Below are 18,492 nucleotides of genomic sequence, written 5' to 3'. Positions count from 1 at the left end.
GCGGACTCTTCCGCCCAACTCTGGATTAGAGGTGACTGCTGCTTTTGCTGTTCGGCTACAATATAGTTCTGCAGCGGAAGAGCCTGCAGCGTGCCATAGTGTAGTGCAGATGGCAGCATAGGGGGAGAGAGGGGGGTAAGTCCTATGTAAAAGAGCTTCACTCAACAGTTTAGTGGTAGTCATCAATTACACTAAATACCTGTAGAACCCCTTTAATTATGGTTTTTTATGCTGCTGTTTGAATTTTCCTACACTAGGTGGTCGGGGCCCCATCTTATTTTACTACAGAGCCCTATAAATTATAGTTACGCCCCCTAATTACATGCCCCATATATAACAGGGATGCAGCATGGGAGTACAACACATGAAGAGCAGACATCATATTTCACCCCCTATAGAGCAGAGCCAGAAAGAGGGGTGTATAGAGAGATCCCATACGGACCATACAAGTGCACGGTATAAAGGCAGCAGCACATGATGGCGATTATATATATATTGTGACATAGCAAGGGGTTTTGTTTGGGAAGGCAGGTATTTTCCTCCCAACATGGGCGGCCGGTCTGATATTTTGATCTTATCCAGCCAGGTAAGATCAAATACCGGACCGGAGTTTAAGTGCCAGTCTGGGTTTTGGCAGCACCTGGCTGTCCTTTTAAATAGGCAGCTGGGCTCAGAATCTGAGTCTCTGTCTTGGGATCTGAAACATGGTGCTGTGCTGGAAGGTTCAGAGCCGAATGAGGGCTGTATGCTAGGAAACAGGCCCCTTAAGCCTGTTGTGGACTGCCGGGACTAAAACGGCTAGCAAGGTGACGTGTTTGTTCTATGGACTTTTCATTGTGTGAATTAACACCAAGACTGTGAGTTGTATCTGTTTTGCCTTTTGTGTGAATAAACACTGACATTTTGATTTACAAACTTGTTTTGCCTCTGTACTGCGTCCGCTTACCCTGCCTACCAGAGCAAATCCTCAATCGGTGGCTTGGAGCGAGCACACGCAGTGAGGCTGACGTAAACGCCTAAATATCTTTTTGGGTACGACTGGATGTCCTGGATTAAACCAGCTAAATTTAAACCTGTGTCACGTGACATAATGTTGGCTGTAATAACAGCTCTCGTGGAGGCTAACCAACACCAGCAAGAAACAAACCAGCTGCTGTTACAACATGTGATGGCTTTACAGACGGCAGGAGCGTCCCAGAGTGTCCATGATGTCCGGAAAGCGGTCCGTGCGGCGATCCCTAAGATGACACCATCAGATGACGTTGAAACCTACCTGGCGATGTACGAGAAGCTGGCCACAAGGTAAAATCTACCTCGAGATCAGTGGGCTGAGGTCGTCGCTCCGTTCCTGACATCCAATTCCCAGCGGGTGCAATTCGACTTGCCGGACAATCAAGCGGCCGACTACCAGAAAGTCAAGGGTGAGATTCTGGCAAGACTGGGGGTGAATGTGTTGGTCCAGGCCCAGCGGGTGCATCAGTGGGGGTTTAAGTCGGCTGAGCCCTTGAGAGCCCAGTATTATAACTTACTTAACTTCTTGCAAAAGTGGCTACAGCCTGACGTGCTCAGCCCCACTGCTATACTGGACCGTCTGTTGGCTGATATGTTCTGGAGGGCTTTGCCATCCCCTCTCCAGCAATGGATCAACCAGGTCTCTCCAGGTAATGTTCTCTAAATGGTCGACCTGGTGGAGTGCTATGAGGCTACCCGGAATCTATAAGGGGGTTCTTTTGGGAAGGGGTAGTCAAATCCCGTAACTCTCCACCACAGACCCAGCGGTTTGAGCCCACCAAACCCACCCGGGATGTACCCCCTGTGGACCAAGCTCCGATAGTCTGTTGGCGGTGTCGGGAGCCTGGCCATGTACGAGCTGACTGTCCACATCAGGTGGAACCCATGGACACGAACTATGGCTTCCGTCACTGGTTATATGCTAGGAAGGCTCTGTTGGACTTGGAGTCTGGTGACCCTGGTAAGGGTTCCCCTGGTACGGTCCACTGAGTATACTGGTCGGAAAGTTGGGGTCATGTGTATTCATGGAGACTTAAAAGACTACCCCACTGCTATGGTGTCTCTATCCACGGTTGCCGGCAGGTGGACCCACGAGGTGGCTGTCGACACCAATCTACACTACGAACTTATAATAGGGAGAGACTTCCCGGGCTTCCCTACACTGTGGCCTGCTACGAGAGTGACTGATACGCATGAGACAGGAGTAACCCTAGAAGAGTGGTCCGGCTCAGCGGGGAGACCAGAACCCTGGGAACCTGAGTCCGAAGGGCCAGCGGTAGGGGTGACCGCTGCTTCGGTGGAAGAGGGGGAGACAACCCGCTAAGTGTGATGGTGGAAGACATGGCGGATTTGCCGCCGGGTCCTGAGCTGGCAGACCTCAATGTCTCTGAGGATAATTTTGGTACCACTCAACCCTATCCCGAGCCTGGGAAAATGTATTAATAGTAGATGGTGAACCACAACAACCAGGAGCAGAGTCGGTGTTCCCCCATTTTGTGGTTCATCAGGACATGTTGTACCGGGTAAACCAGCTGCGAGGTGAATCCATTGAACAGTTGTTGGTGCCCCAGGCTTATCGCAAACTCATGTTAGAGTTAGCCCACCAACATGTTCTCGGGGGTCATCTTGGAATGCAGAAGACACAGGACCGTATACTACAACGGTTTTACTGGCCCAGTGTGTTTAGGGAGGTGGAAGACCAGGCAACTAGCCCCCAGCACCTTTTTCACAGTCCCTTGGTACCTCTCCCAATCATCGAGGTGCCATTTGAGCGAATCGCTATGGACCTTGTAGGCCCAGTACCAAAGTCCAACACATCTTGGTCGTCCTGGACTACGCCACTCGGTACCCGGAACCGGTGCCACTGCGACATACATCAGCGAAGCTTATAGCTAAGGAGCTAATGGAGATGTTCTCCTGAGTGGGGCTACCTAAAGAGGTTCTGACTGACCAGGGGACTCCTTTTATGTCCAAGGTCATGAGGGAACTCTGTAAGTTGCTATATATCAGAAAGTTACAGACGTCTGTGTACCATCCGCAAACAGACTGTCTGGTTGAAAGGTTTAACAAAACTCTAAAAACTAAAAAGGGTGGTGTCTAAAGATGGGAAGGATTGGGACCTTCTTCTGCCCTATCTCATGTTCGCTCTGCGAGAAGTACCCCAGGCTTCTACTGGGTTCTAGCCCTTCGAATTGCTTTATGGCCAAAGATGCGTGGGAACAGCAACCCACTCCGCATAAAAGTGTCCTGGAGTATGTTATCAAGATGCAACAGCGGATAGAGACCGTTTTGCCTCTTGTCAGGGTGCATATGGAGGCCGCTCAGCGAGCCCAGAGTCGAATCTATAATCGGCAGGCTCGGGTCCGGATCTTTAACCCGGGTGATCGAGTTTTGGTTCTGGTACCGACCGTGGACAGTAAGTTCCTGGCTAGATGGCAGGGGCCCTACGAGGTACTCGAGAAAGTTGTAAAGGTAAATTACAAGGTACACCAGCCAGGATGGCGGAAGCCGGAGCAGGTTTACCATGTTAATTTACTTAAACCTTGGAAAGATAGGGAGACCTGTACTGAAGACAGCCCGCGGCCGGGTTTTCTAGGGGAAGAGGTTCCGGCTCCTATGTCTGATGCAAGTGAAGCGGTTGCCACCATAAAAATTGCTGTCACTGAGCCTCAGGCAAAAGTCCGGTTAAAGCCATACCAGGTTCCCAAGGCTCGGCGACAAGCCATCTCGGAGGAAGTGCAGCTCATGCTGCGGCTAGACGTCATCGAGGAGTCTAAAAGTGAGTGGGCCAGTCCTATAGTCTTAATACCCAAGCCGGACGGGACGTTACGGTTTTGTAACAATTTTTGTAAGCTGAACAAAATATCTAAATTCGATGCATATCCCATGCCTCGGGTGGATGAGCTTATTGAAAGGTTAGGCCAAGCCCGGTATTTTTCTGTTTTGGACCTCACCAAAGGGTACTGGCAGGTACCCTTGACGGAGTCTGCCAAAGAGAAACCTGCCTTCATTACACCAAAGGGGCTGTACCAATATAAGGTGTTACCCTTCGGTCTGCATGGCGCCCCTGCCACTTTTCAACGTCTAATGGACATTGTGCTTCGTCCACATCGGCGGTACGCCTCGCCACCTGCCCAAAGTACAGGCCGTAGTGGACTCCCTTCGAAAGTCTGGTCTAACAGCTAACCAAAAAAATGTGCGATAGGGTTAGAGGAGACCAAATACCTAGGGTATGTCATTGGGCGCGGAGTCATCAAACCCCAAGTAAACAAAATAGAGGCGATAAGGAATTGGCCCCGACCTGTCACCTCTAGGCAAGTAAAGTCATTCCTGGGAATGGTAGGCTATTATATGAGGTTCGTTCCCCATTTTGCCAGTTTGGCAGCTCCATTGACAGGGCTCTTGAAGGGACAGAAGAGGCTTTCTCCGCTTTGAAGTCAGCCCTGTGTGTGTCCCCGGTTTTGGTGATGCACGACTTCAAAAGGGAGTATATAGTACAGACCGATGCCTCCGAAGTAGGCCTCGGTGCTGTACTGTCTCAGAAGGTCAACAGGGAGCAGCATCCCATTGTCTTCCTCAGCCGTAAGCTCACTCCAGCCGAGACCCGGTACAGTATAGTGGAGAGAGAGTGCCTGGCCATCAAGTGGGCACTCGAGTCTCTCCACTATTATCTGTTGGGGAGAAAGTTCCGTCTGGTGACCGACTCCCCTCTCAAGTGGATGAGCCAGGCCAAAGAGAGGAATGCTCGGGTCACCAGATGGTTCTTGTCCTTGCAAAACTTTAAGTTTACAGTAGAACACAGGGCAGGCAGTTTACAGGGAAACGCGGATGCCCTGTCCTGGGTACACTGTCTGGCGTGTGTTCACCCCCTCAGGGTTGAACAAAGGGGGGGTATGTGACATATCAAGGGGTTTTGTTTGGGAAGGCAGGTATTTTCCTCCCAACATGGGCGGCTGGGCTGATTTCCTGCCAGGTAAGATCAAATACCGAAGTGCCAGTCCGGGTTTTGGCAGCACCTGGCTGTTTTTTTAAATAGACAGCTGGGCTCAGAATCTGAGTCTCTGTCTTGGGATCTGAAGCATGGTCCTGTGCTGGAAGGTTCAGAGCCGCATGAGGGCTGTATGCTGATAAGCAGGCCCCTAAAGCCTGCTGTGGTCTGCCGGGGAAAAAACGGCTAGCAAGGTGACGTGTTTGTTCTATGGACTTTTCATTGTGTGAATTAACACCAAGACTGTTACAAGTTGTTTTTCTTTTGCCTTTTGTGTGAATAAACACTGACATTTACGAACTTGTTTTGCCTCTGTACTGCGTCCGCTTACCCTGCCTACCAGAGCAAATCCTCACAATATATATATATATATATATATATATATATATATAGAGAGAGAGAGAGAGTACAGACCAAAAGTTTGGACACACCTTCTCATTCAAAGAGTTTTCTTTATTTTCATGACTATAGCCACCTTTTGCTTTGATTACTGATTTGCACACTCTTGGCATTCTCTTGATGAGCTTCAAGAGGTAGTCCCCTGAAATGGTTTTCACTTCACAGGTGTGCCCTGTCAGGTTTAATAAGTGGGATTTCTTGCCTTATAAATGGGGTTGGGACCATCAGTGGCGTTGAGGAGAAGTCAGGTGGATACACAGATGATAGTCCTACTGAATAGGTAGAACTACAGGTAACAGCACTCTGCTAGTCAATTGCACAAAGATATAAGCAAACACTGAAAGAATAAATGCTTGGGGGTCATACTTACTGCAAATGCAGCTAGAAGCTTTTTGCGAATATAATTGATCAAAAATATTTCGGGCCCATCTACCGGTCGTCAAGGTCGCTTCTAATCAGATGGGTCCTACTCTGACATGCCTCTCCTGGGCTTACAGCCTACAATCTGGGCAAAGTAGTACCAAGCTGCATCCTACACATGCCTCTCCCAGGTTGTGAGCCTGCAGTATGGGCTGGGTAGAATACAGCTGTACAAGCTATCTAATTAAAAGCACATGGTAAATGGGCTGGTGGTGCACGGTTCAATCTCACCACCAGGGGGAGCCACTCCCCTAGTGGCAGTGACAATGGGGAAAAAATAAACGAACCAGCACCTCCACAATAAGTGAATATAAGAACGCAGGTGCACGCTACCTTGGCTAAAACACACTTGGATTCGTAGAACTACAGGTAACAGCACTCTGCTAGTCAATTGCACAAAGATATAAGCAAACACTGAAAGAATAAATGCTTGGGGGTCATACTTACTGCAAATGCAGCTAGAAGCTTTTTGCGAATATAATTGATCAAAAATATTTCGGGCCCATCTACCGGTCGTCAAGGTCGCTTTTAATCAGATGGGTCCTACTCTGACATGCCTCTCCTGGGCTTACAGCCTACAATCTGGGCAAAGTAGTACCAAGCTGCATCCTACACATGCCTCTCCCAGGTTGTGAGCCTGCAGTATGGGCTGGGTAGAATACAGCTGTACAAGCTATCTAATTAAAAGCACATGGTAAATGGGCTGGTGGTGCACGGTTCAATCTCACCACCAGGGGGAGCCACTCCCCTAGTGGCAGTGACAATGGGGAAAAAATAAACGAACCAGCACCTCCACAATAAGTGAATATAAGAACGCAGGTGCACGCTACCTTGGCTAAAACACACTTGGATTCGTAGAACTACAGGTAACAGCACTCTGCTAGTCAATTGCACAAAGATATAAGCAAACACTGAAAGAATAAATGCTTTGATCAATTATATTCGCAAAAAGCTTCTAGCTGCATTTGCAGTAAGTATGACCCCCAAGCATTTATTCTTTCAGTGTTTGCTTATATCTTTGTGCAATTGACTAGCAGAGTGCTGTTACCTGTAGTTCTACGAATCCAAGTGTGTTTTAGCCAAGGTAGCGTGCACCTGCGTTCTTATATTCACTTATTGTGGAGGTGCTGGTTCGTTTATTTTTTCCCCATTGTCACTGCCACTAGGGGAGTGGCTCCCCCTGGTGGTGAGATTGAACCGTGCACCACCAGCCGATTTACCATGTGCTTTTAATTAGATAGCTTGTACAGCTGTATTCTACCCAGCCCATACTGCAGGCTCACAACCTGGGAGAGGCATGTGTAGGATGCAGCTTGGTACTACTTTGCCCAGATTGTAGGCTGTAAGCCCAGGAGAGGCATGTCAGAGTAGGACCCATCTGATTAGAAGCGACCTTGACGACCGGTAGATGGGCCCGAAATATTTTTGATCAATTATATTCGCAAAAAGCTTCTAGCTGCATTTGCAGTAAGTATGACCCCCAAGCATTTATTCTTTCAGTGTTTGCTTATATCTTTGTGCAATTGACTAGCAGAGTGCTGTTACCTGTAGTTCTACGAATCCAAGTGTGTTTTAGCCAAGGTAGCGTGCACCTGCGTTCTTATATTCACTTATTGTGGAGGTGCTGGTTCGTTTATTTTTTCCCCACAGTCCTACTGAATAGACTGTTAGAATTTGTATTATGGCAAGAAAAAAGCAGCTAAGTAAAGAAAAACGAGTGGCCATCATTACTTTAAGAAATAAAGGTCAGTCAGTCAGCTGAAACATTGGGAAAACTTTGAAAGTAAGGGCTATTTGACCATGAAGGAGAGTGATGGGGTGCTGCGCCAGATGACCTGGCCTCCACAGTCACCGAACCTGAACCCAATCGAGATGGTTTGGGGTGAGCTGGACCGTAGAGTGAAGGCAAAAGGGCCAACAAGTGCTAAGCATCTCTGGGAACTCCTTCAAGACTGTTGGAAGACCATTTCAGGAAACTACCTCTTGAAACTCATCAAGAGAATGCCAAGAGTGTGCAAAGCAGTAATCAAAGCAAAAGGTGGCTACTTTGAAGAACCTAGAATATGACATATTTTCAGTTGTTTCACACTTGTTTGTTATGTATATAATTCCACATGTGTTAATTCATAGTTTTGATGCCTTCATAGTCATGAAAATAAAGAAAACTCTTTGAATGAGAAGGTGTGTCCAAACTTTTGGTCTGTACTGTATATACACTGCTCCAAAAATTAAAGGGAACACTTAACCACCTCAGCTCCCTTAGCTTAAACACCCTTAATGACCAGGCCACTTTTTACACTTCTGACCTACACTATTTTGACCGTTTATTGCTCGGTCATGCAACTTACCACCCAAATTAATTTTACCTCCTTTTCTTCTCACTAATAGAGCTTTCATTTGATGGTATTTCATTGCTGCTGACATTTTTACTATTTTTGTTATTAATCGAAATTTAACTATTTTTTTGCAAAAAAATGAAATTTTTCACTTTCAGTTGTAAAATTTTGCAAAAAAACGACATCCATATATAAATTTTTCTCTAAATTTATTGTTCTACATGTCTTTGATAAAAAAAAATGTTTGGGTAAAAAAAAAATGGTTTGGGTAAAAGTTATAGCGTTTACAAACTATGGTACAAAAATGTGAATTTCCGCTTTTTGAAGCAGCTCTGACTTTCTGAGCACCTGTCATGTTTCCTGAGGTTCTACAATGGCCAGACAGTACAAACACCCCACAAATTACCCCATTTCGGAAAGTAGACAACCTAAGGAAAATGATGATTTTTTTTTTTTTTTTCTTACAAAGTCTCATATTCCACTAACTTGTGACAAAAAATAAAAACTTCCATGAACTCACTATGCCCATCACGAAATACCTTGGGGTGTGTTCTTTCCAAAATGGGGTCACTTGTGGGGTAGTTATACTGCCCTGGCATTTTAGGGGCCCAAATGCGTGCAAAGTAGTTTGAAATCAAAATCTGTAAAAAATGGCTGGTGAAATCCGAAAGGTGCTCTATGGAATGTGGGCCCCTTTGCACACCTAGGCTGCAAAAAAGTGTCACACATCTGGTATCTCTGTACTCAGGAGAAGTTGGGCAATGTGTTTTGGGGTGTCATTTTACATATATCCATGCTGGGTGAGATAAATATCTCGGTCAAATGCCAACTTTGTATAAAAAAATTGGAAAAGTTGTCTTTTGCCAAGATATTTCTCTCACCCAGCATGGGTATATGTAAAAAGACACCCCAAAACACATTCCCCAACTTCTCCTGAGTACGGTGATACCAGATGTGTGACACTTTTTTGCAGCCTAGGTGGGCAAAGGGGCCCACATTCCAAAGAGCACCTTTCGGATTTCACCGGCCATTTTTTACAGATTTTGATTTCAAACCACTTCTCACGCATTCGGGCCCCTAAAATGCCAGGGCAGTATAACTACCCCACAAGTGACCCCATTTTGGAAAGAAGACACCCCCAGGTATTTCGTGATGGGCATAGTGAGTTCATGGAAGTTTTTATTTTTTGTCACAAGTTAGTGGAATATGAGACTTTGTAAGAAAAAAAAAAAATCATCATTTTCCGCTAACTTGTGACAAAAAATAAAAAATTCTAGGAACTCGCCATGCCCCTCACGGAATACCTTGGGGTGTCTTCTTTCCAAAATGGGGTCACTTGTGGGGTAGTTATACTGCCCTGGCATTCTAGGGGCCCTAATGTGTGGTAAGTAGGTAAAGGACCTGTGAAATCCTAAAGGTGCTCTTTGGAATGTGGGCCCCTTTGCCCACCTAGGCTGCAAAAAAGTGTCACACATGTGGTATCACTGTATTCAGGAGAAGCTGGGCAATGTGTTTTAGGGTGTCTTTTTACATATACTCATGCTGGGTGAGAGAAATATCTCGGCAAAAGACAACTTTTCCCATTTTTTATACAAAGTTGGCATTTGACCAAGATATTTATCTCACCCAGCATGGGTATATGTAAAATGACACCCCAAAACACATTGTTCAACTTCTCCTGAGTACGGCGATACCAGATGTGTGACACTTTTTTGCAGCCTAGATGCGCAAAGGGGCCCACATTCCTTTTATGAGGGCATTTTTAGACATTTGGATCCCAGACTTCTTCTCACGCTTTAGGGCCCCTAAAATGCCAGGGCAGTATAAATACCCCACATGTGACCCCATTTTGGAAATAAGACACCCCAAGGTATTCAATGAGGGGCATGGCGAGTTCATCGAATTTTTATTTTTTTGGCACAAGTTAGCGGAAATTTTTTATTTTATTTTTTTTCTCACAAAGTCTCCCTTTCTGCTAACTTGGGACAAAAATTTCCATCTTTCATGGACTCAATATGCCCCTCATGGAATACCTTGGGGTGTCTTCTTTCCGAAATGGGGTCACATGTGGGGTATTTATACTGCCCTGGCATTCTAGGGGCCCTAAAGCGTGAGAAGAAGTCTGGAATATAAATGTCAAAAAAATTTTACGCATTTGGATTCCGTGAGGGGTATGGTGAGTTCATGTGAGATTTAATTTTCTGACACAAGTTAGTGGAATATGAGACTTTGTAAGAAAAAAAAAAAATTCCGCTAACTTGGGCCAAAAAAATGTCTGAATGGAGCCTTACAGGGGGGCGATCAATGACAGGGGGGTGATCAATGACAGGGGGGTGATCAATGACAGGGGGGTGATCAGGGAGTCTATATGGGGTGATCACCCCCCTGCCATTGATCAACCCCCTATAAGGCTCCATTCAGATGTCCGTATGTGTTTTGCGGATCCGATCCATGTATCCGTGGATCCGTAAAAAACATACGGACGTCTGAATGGAGCCTTACAGGGGGGTGATCAATGACAGGGGGGTGATCAATGACAGGGGGGTGATCAGGGAGTCTATATGGGGTGATCACCCCCCTGTCATTGATCACCCCCTGTAAGGCTCCATTCAGACGTCTGTATGTGTTTTGCGGATCCGATCCATGTATCCGTGGATCCGTAAAAAACATACGGACGTCTGAATGGAGCCTTACAGGGGAGTGATCAATGACAGGGGGGTGATCAATGACAGGGGGGTGATCAGGGAGTCTATATGGGGTGATCACCTCCGTCATTGATCACCCCCCTGTAAGGCTCCATTCAGATGTCCGTACGTGTTTTGCGGATCCGATCCATGTATCAGTGGATCCGTAAAAATCATACGGACGTCTGAATGGAGCCTTACAAGGGGGTGATCAATGACAGGGGGGTGATCAATGACAGGGGGGTGATCAGGGAGTCTATATGGGGTGATCAGGGGTGAATAAGGGGTTAATAAGTGGCAGGGGGGGGTGTAGTCTAGTGGTGTTTGGTGCTACATATTACTGAGCTGCCTGTGTCCTCTGGTGGTCGATCCAAACAAAAGGGACCACCAGAGGACCAGGTAGCAGGTATATTAGACGCTGTTATCAAAACAGCGTCTAATATACCTGTTAGGGGTTAAAAAAAATCGCATCTCCAGCCTGCCAGTGAACGATCGCCGCTGGCAGGCTGGAGATCCACTCGCTTACCTTCCGATCCTGTGAGCGCGCGCGCCTGTGTGCGCGCATTTACAGGAAATCTCGCGTCTCGCGAGATGACTCACGGATGCGTCCAGGAGGAATGAATCAACCACCTCCAGGACGCATCGGGAGGGACACTGACAGGCCAAATCAGCATATATAGTTATATATGTGACATTACAGGTCTTATACAGTCTATTAAAAGCATCTAAGTATCCCCCCTGTCCACCTTCTAAATACCGAAATATAAAGTTTTATAACCTGCCTGTCTCGTCACCAATCTGCCCAAGGGGCGGCGTTTCATCTCAAAATGCGCCCAGCCAGCCGCTCCCAACTGCCGTTCTGAAGCCCCGCCCAGCTCATCAATATTCACTTCGCTGGGTGGCGGCTACAACTCTCCCCAGTCACGATCCTGCGCATGGGCAGATTTGACATGAACGATGCCAGGAGGATTCAATTGCCCATGCACAGGATCGTGACTGGGGAGAGTTGTAGCCGCCGCCCAGCGAAGTGAATATTGATGAGCTGGGCGGGGCTTCAGAACGGCAGTTGGGAGCGGCTGGCTGGGAGCATTTTGAGATGAAACGCTGCCCCTTGGGCAGATTGGTGACGAGACAGGCAGGTTATAAAACTTTATATTTCGGTATTTAGAAGGTGGACAGGGGGGATACTTAGATGCTTTTAATAGACTGTATAAGACCTGTAATGTCATATATATAACTATATATGCTGATTTGGCCTGTCAGTGTTCCTTTAAACAACACAATGTAAGTCCAAGTCAATCACACTTCTGTGAAATCAAACTGTCCACTTAGGAAGCAACACTGAGTGACAATCAATTTCACATGCGTGTACTTGGCTTGCATGCTGACCTGCATTCCCTGGACTTTATGTGTCTGTCATGGCCCATAAACAGGTAGGAACAAGAGTTAGGGACCACTCAAATGAGACGACCTTGACGCGGTGAGTGGCTTAATTACGCTTTGGCCAAAATGTACACCAATGTCTCATCCAGCATGGAGGGCAGAGTGCTGGATGTAGTGTGCGATCACATTTGCATTTTCCGTTTGTATATGTATTTCGCCATAGTGATCTGCACCTACAGGCAGGTTGTGCGGGCTCAACCCCCCACATTTTTTCTTTGTAGCATATATTGGAGGCGTGGCGATCTCCTTTGAGTCAAGCACACCTGACCAGTCAATCTGTCCTGGAGGCTGGTTTTAAAGTCAGTATAAAACTGAGTCTGCTTATATAGAACCTACCATTAGCCATTTGGCTCCAGGAGAAGTATATGGTGGGTTCAGCATGCATGTTGGTACTTGCATCCCTGGATCCGATGAAAGCTGTAATGGCACCGGACGGGGTTAAAAGCAGAGTGTACTTGGCTTGCATGCTGACCTGCATTCCCTGGACTTTATGTGGCTGTCATGGCCCATAAACAGGTAGGAACAAGAGTTAGGGACCACTCAAATGAGACGACCTTGACGCGGTGAGTGGCTTAATTACGCTTTGGCCAAAATGTACACCAATGTCTCATCCAGCATGGAGGGCAGAGTGCTGGATGTAGTGTGCGATCACATTTGCATTTTCCGTTTGTATATGTATTTCGCCATAGTGATCTGCACCTACAGGCAGGTTGTGCGGGCTCAACCCCCCACATTTTTTCTTTGTAGCATATATTGGAGGCGTGGCGATCTCCTTTGAGTCAAGCACACCTGACCAGTCAATCTGTCCTGGAGGCTGGTTTTAAAGTCAGTATAAAACTGAGTCTGCTTATATAGAACCTACCATTAGCCATTTGGCTCCAGGAGAAGTATATGGTGGGTTCAGCATGCATGTTGGTACTTGCATCCCTGGATCCGATGAAAGCTGTAATGGCACCGGACGGGGTTAAAAGCAGAGTGTACTTGGCTTGCATGCTGACCTGCATTCCCTGGACTTTATGTGGCTGTCATGGCCCATAAACAGGTAGGAACAAGAGTTAGGGACCACTCAAATGAGACGACCTTGACGCGGTGAGTGGCTTAATTACGCTTTGGCCAAAATGTACACCAATGTCTCATCCAGCATGGAGGGCAGAGTGCTGGATGTAGTGTGCGATCACATTTGCATTTTCCGTTTGTATATGTATTTCGCCATAGTGATCTGCACCTACAGGCAGGTTGTGCGGGCTCAACCCCCCACAATTTCACATGCTGTTGTGCAAATGGGATAGACAACAGGTGGAAATTATAGACAATTAGCAAGACACCCCCAATAAAGGAGTGGTTCTGCAGGTGGTGACCACAGACCACTTCTCAGTTCCTATGCTTCCTGGCTGATGTTTTGGTCACTTTTGAATGCTGGCGGTGCTTTCACTCTAGTGGTAGCATGAGACGGAGTCTACAACCCACACAAGTGGCTCGGGTAGTGCAGCTTGGCACATCAATGCGAGCTGTGGCAAGAAGGTTTGCTGTGTCTGTCAGCGTAGTGTCCAGAGCATGGAGGCGCTACCAGGAGACAGGCCAGTACATCAGGAGACGTGGAGGAGGCCGTAGGAGGGCAACAACCCAGCAGCAGGACCGCTACCTCCGCCTTTGTGCAAGGAGGAACAGAAGGAGTACTGCCAGAGCCCTGCAAAATGACCTCCAGCAGGCAACAAATGTTCATGTGTCTGCGCAAACAGTCAGAAACAGACTCCATGAGGGTGATATGAGGGCCCGACGTCCACAGGTGGGGGTTGTGCTTACAGCCCAACACCGTGCAGGACGTTTGGCATTTGCCAGAGAACACCAAGATTGGCAAATTCGCCACTTGCGCCCTCTGCTCTTCACAGATGACAGCAGGTTCACACTGAGCACATGTGACAGACGTGACAGAGTCTTGAGACGCCGTGGAGAACGTTCTGCTGCCTGCAACATCCTCCAGCATGACCGGTTTGGCATTGGGTCAGTAATGGTGTGGGGTGGCATTTCTTTGGAGGGCCGCACAGCCCTCCATGTGCTCGCCAGAGGTAGCCTGACTACGATTAGGTACCGAGATGAGATCCTCAGACCCCTTGTGAGACCATATTCTGGTGCGGTTGGCCCTGGGTTCCTCCTAATGCAAGACAATGCTAAACGTCATGTGGCTGGAGTGTGTCAGCAGTTCCTGCAAGATAAAGGCATTGATGCTATGGACTGGCCCGCCCATTCCCCAGACCTGAATCCAATTGAGCACATCTGGGACATCATGTCTCGCTCTATCCACCAATGTCACGTTGCACCACAGACTGTCCAGGAGTTGGCAGATGCTTTAGTCCAGGTCTGGGAGGAGATCCCTCAGGAGACCCTCCGCCACCTCATCAGGAGCATGCACAGGCGTTGTAGGGAGGTCATACAGGCACGTGGAGGCCACACACACTACTGAGCCTCATTTTGACTTGTTTTAAGGACATTACATCAAAGTTGGATCAGCCTGTAGTGTGTTTTTCCACTTTAATTTTGAGTGTGACTCCAAATCCAGACCTCCATGGGTTGAAAAATTTGATTTCCATTTTAAAATTTTTGTGTGATTTTGTTGTCAGCACATTCAACTATGTAAAGAACAAAGTATTTCAGAAGAATATTTAATTAATTCAGATCTAGGATGTGTTATTTTTGTGTTCCCTTAATTTTTTTGAGCAGTATATATATATATATATATATATATATATATATATATAAAATTGCAAAAAAGGGCAGCACTCCAGAAAGTAAAAGAAGAAAAAACTTTAATTACCCATATGGGACAGGCGACGTTTCGGCTCAATGTGTGAGCCTTTCTCAAGCCTAGGCTTGAGAAAGGCTCACACATTGAGCCGAAACGTCGCCTGTCCCATATGGGTAATTAAAGTTTTTTCTTCTTTTACTTTCTGGAGTGCTGCCCTTTTTTGCAATTTTATCTATTTGGATTGGCTTTATCCACACTGGGCCAGCTGCACCCATAGCTTTTCCTCTGACGGTGCTGCCACTGAACTTTTTTGTTTTTTTATATATATATATATATATACACACAAAGGGGTGCACCTAGCCTTTCTGCTGCCTGTGGCAAAAACTGAAATGGCGCCCCTCCCTCCCCAATGCCAATTTCTTAACCTAACCCCTTCTCTTCAGCCCATGGCCATTCAGCTCCTCCTCTCTTGCCCCTACCTGGATTGTCTCACCTGGCCACATCGGTGGTGCACCCCTGTATATATATATATTTCATTAGCTCTTGCCTCCCCTATAGTCATGCTAGTTTGTGTTCTGCATAGCAGAGCCAGCATATGGTGGATGTGGTGCAGTGTATACTGTGTATGTTACAAGCTGTGCTGTGGAGTACTATAGCTGGCCAGCTAAGAACTGTCCTAGGTTGCTAATAATATTATGTTTATACAGTTAAACCTTCCAATAACCTTGATACAGTTACTATGTTTGTGTGTTAAAGACAAAAGCAGAGTCATTTATAGTGACTTCATGTTTGGATGTCATATAACTGTTAATATATATATGTTCACAGAAGAAGAAAAGATAATATGCCTTTAAGATTTATTATATGGATGTGAGGTAAGCTCAATGACACAGCAGAAACAACAAAAAGCATAGAGTTAAACTGTTGTTGCTGGGCAGGAGTCTTGACCAATCACAGCCAGCCTCACTCACAGCCTGTGCGGGAAATTCCCCTAGCAGGAGCTGCTAGAATCATTACACCAGAGGAGAGAAGCTGAACAGAAATTCACTCCATTAAGAGCTGTGTTTTATGGAAGCAGAGAGGCCAAAATAGTTCTACCAATTGCAAACTACAAAGTTCACATACAAATTCTAATTCCATATTGCAATCCAAATTGCATACAACCATACTCAACCAATCTGCAAATAGTTACTGCTAACTGCATACTGCAAATTGCGACCAAATTCAGCAAATGAACTGTTAGACCTCAAATATACCTCTCAGAGAGATCATTAAGTGCTTAAATAACTTAAAGTGAGAGTACAGATACTCAAGAGAGAAATATATCCACATTTTATGTTGAATGACAAGATTGAACAGTTGAACCACCATCTTATGCATACTGCCATTTGTGATACTTTATTCAACACTTATTTTGTACATGGACTATCTGCTGCGGAGGCGGCAGTGTTATATATGAAGAAAAGTTGACGTTAACAAAGAAGTTATTTCAAGCATTTGGTGTGCTCTTTAAACCTACTGTTTCCATATAACAGACAGTTCAGACTAAAAGTCAGAGATATCAAAATTCTTCTAATGCCACAGCACAAAATGCACTTCATAGTGCTGCGCCTGCCACAAGTACTGAGAGGGCTACATTATGTAGATTGTATTACAGAGCACTGTGTAAAGTACAGTATGACTTGTATATGCTGTAGAGTATGTGCTTCCACAACGTGCATATTCCAGACTGTATATACAGTGCCTGTGCATAGCATGGTGCAGCAGCTCTTGTGTCTAGCAGACTATATGTGTATGCAGTGGGCATATGGTATAGTAGACGTGTGTATGCAGTGGGCACATGGTATATACAGGAGAGGATATCAGACTTTCCTTTCCTGTGTGTGATGCCAGCTGCAGCCTCTCTTACCTCCATGCCGTCTGCCTGAAGAGAAGTGCACGGGACACGTTGCAGTCCGAAGAATGTACTGAGCTCTATAGCCGCCTTTGCCGGGAGGATGACATCAGCCGGGGGTGTGATCTACATAGAGCCATGGCACTGAGGAGGAGAGCCCCCTGCTCAGACTGAGCCTGGCACCCAGGACACTACCCTGTACTGACTGACCTGCCAATGTGCATATCATTCTGTATTGACTGACCTTGCACTGATACCACCCTGAACTGACACATCTGGCACTGAGGATACCACCCTGAACTGACTGACCTGGCACTGAGGAGTGAGGATACCACCCTGAGCGGACTGACTTGGTACCCTGAACTAACTGACCTGCTACTGATACCACCCTGAAATGGCTGACCTGGCACTGAGGATACCACCCTGAACTAACTGATCTGGAACCCTAAACTGACTGACCTGGCAATGTGAATATCATCCTGTATTGACTGACCTGGCACTGAGAATGCCACCCAGAACTGGCTGACCTAGCACTGAGGATACCACCCTGAATTAACTGGCCTGGCCCCAAGGATGTCACCCTGTACTGACTGACCTGGTACCCTGAACTGACTGATCTGGCAATGTAGATATCATTCTGAATCAACTTACCTGGCACTGAGGATACCAGCCTGTACTAACTATAGAAGAAATCCCGGCACTCGCTATCTTCAGTTAGTTATTTTATTATTCACAAATATAGTTACAAATGTTATAACTACCGTTATATTAGTGAATAATAAAAGTAACTGATTGAAGATAGCGAGTGCCAGGATTTCTTCTATATTCCATGGGGACTGACCCCGCCACATGTACCACTGACCTCCGAGTGCCAACCGAAACCCTCTTTGTATCACAGCCTGTACTGACTGACCTGGCACTGACTATGCCATCCTGTAATGACTGTCCTGGCACTTAGAATACCATCCTGAACAGACTGGCACTGAGGATACCACCCTATACTGATTGATCTGGCAATCAGCCTGACTGACCCTGAACACTGTGCTGTATTCCCATACACTGACTGACTCTGAGTTTAGCCCCATATACTGCAATGATTGACCCTGAACCCTTGGATATACCCCCCACACTGTCATTGACCCTGGACTCTGCTGTGTACCCTCATTCCTGAGGTATCTTTATGCCCGTCACAGGTCATAATCATTACCATCATGTAAAGGAATGGCGGGCCAGCACACAAGAGAAGTGATGCCAATCAGTTCAGAGTTTATTAGACCTTGGAAAATGGGGGGTTATTCCGATATGTGACAAGCCGTGCATGGAATCATTACCGCTATCAGATTCAGTCTCATGAAAATTGGTTACTCCCGCAAAATGGCCCACAAAATGCCAGTCAGGGGCATAGAAAGTAATGCATCACATGCATGAGCCTATTCAGCCATTCAGAAGTCTGAGGTAAATCGCATGACACCCTGCCGTCCAGATGTCACACCTCGCAACGCACCCCACAAAAACCCTATAGAGCTATATGGTATCTGTAGTTTGGGGGCAGTTGCAGTGCAGTGTTTCAGTGC

The 18,492-nt window shown here is 46.5% G+C and overlaps 1 protein-coding gene across 1 annotated transcript in view; it reads right to left on the bottom strand.

Moving 5' to 3' along the window:
• The window catches only part of LOC121005030 (branched-chain-amino-acid aminotransferase, cytosolic-like), a 100,185-nt gene extending 83,185 nt beyond the window's left edge, over window positions 1-17,000 (bottom strand). Inside the window, exon 1 of the mRNA XM_040437537.1 lies at window positions 16,934-17,000. Within this exon, the coding sequence (XP_040293471.1) occupies window positions 16,934-16,939 (6 nt within the window). The 5' untranslated portion in view covers window positions 16,940-17,000. The remainder of the gene's footprint in view (window positions 1-16,933) is intronic.
• Between the last annotated feature and the right edge of the window lie 1,492 nt (window positions 17,001-18,492).

The sequence above is a fragment of the Bufo bufo genome, chromosome 1, assembly GCF_905171765.1.
Source record: "Bufo bufo chromosome 1, aBufBuf1.1, whole genome shotgun sequence".
Taxonomy (NCBI): domain Eukaryota; kingdom Metazoa; phylum Chordata; class Amphibia; order Anura; family Bufonidae; genus Bufo; species Bufo bufo.
Note: the sequence above shows the minus strand (reverse complement) of the source record. Positions and strands in the feature narration are given on the sequence as shown.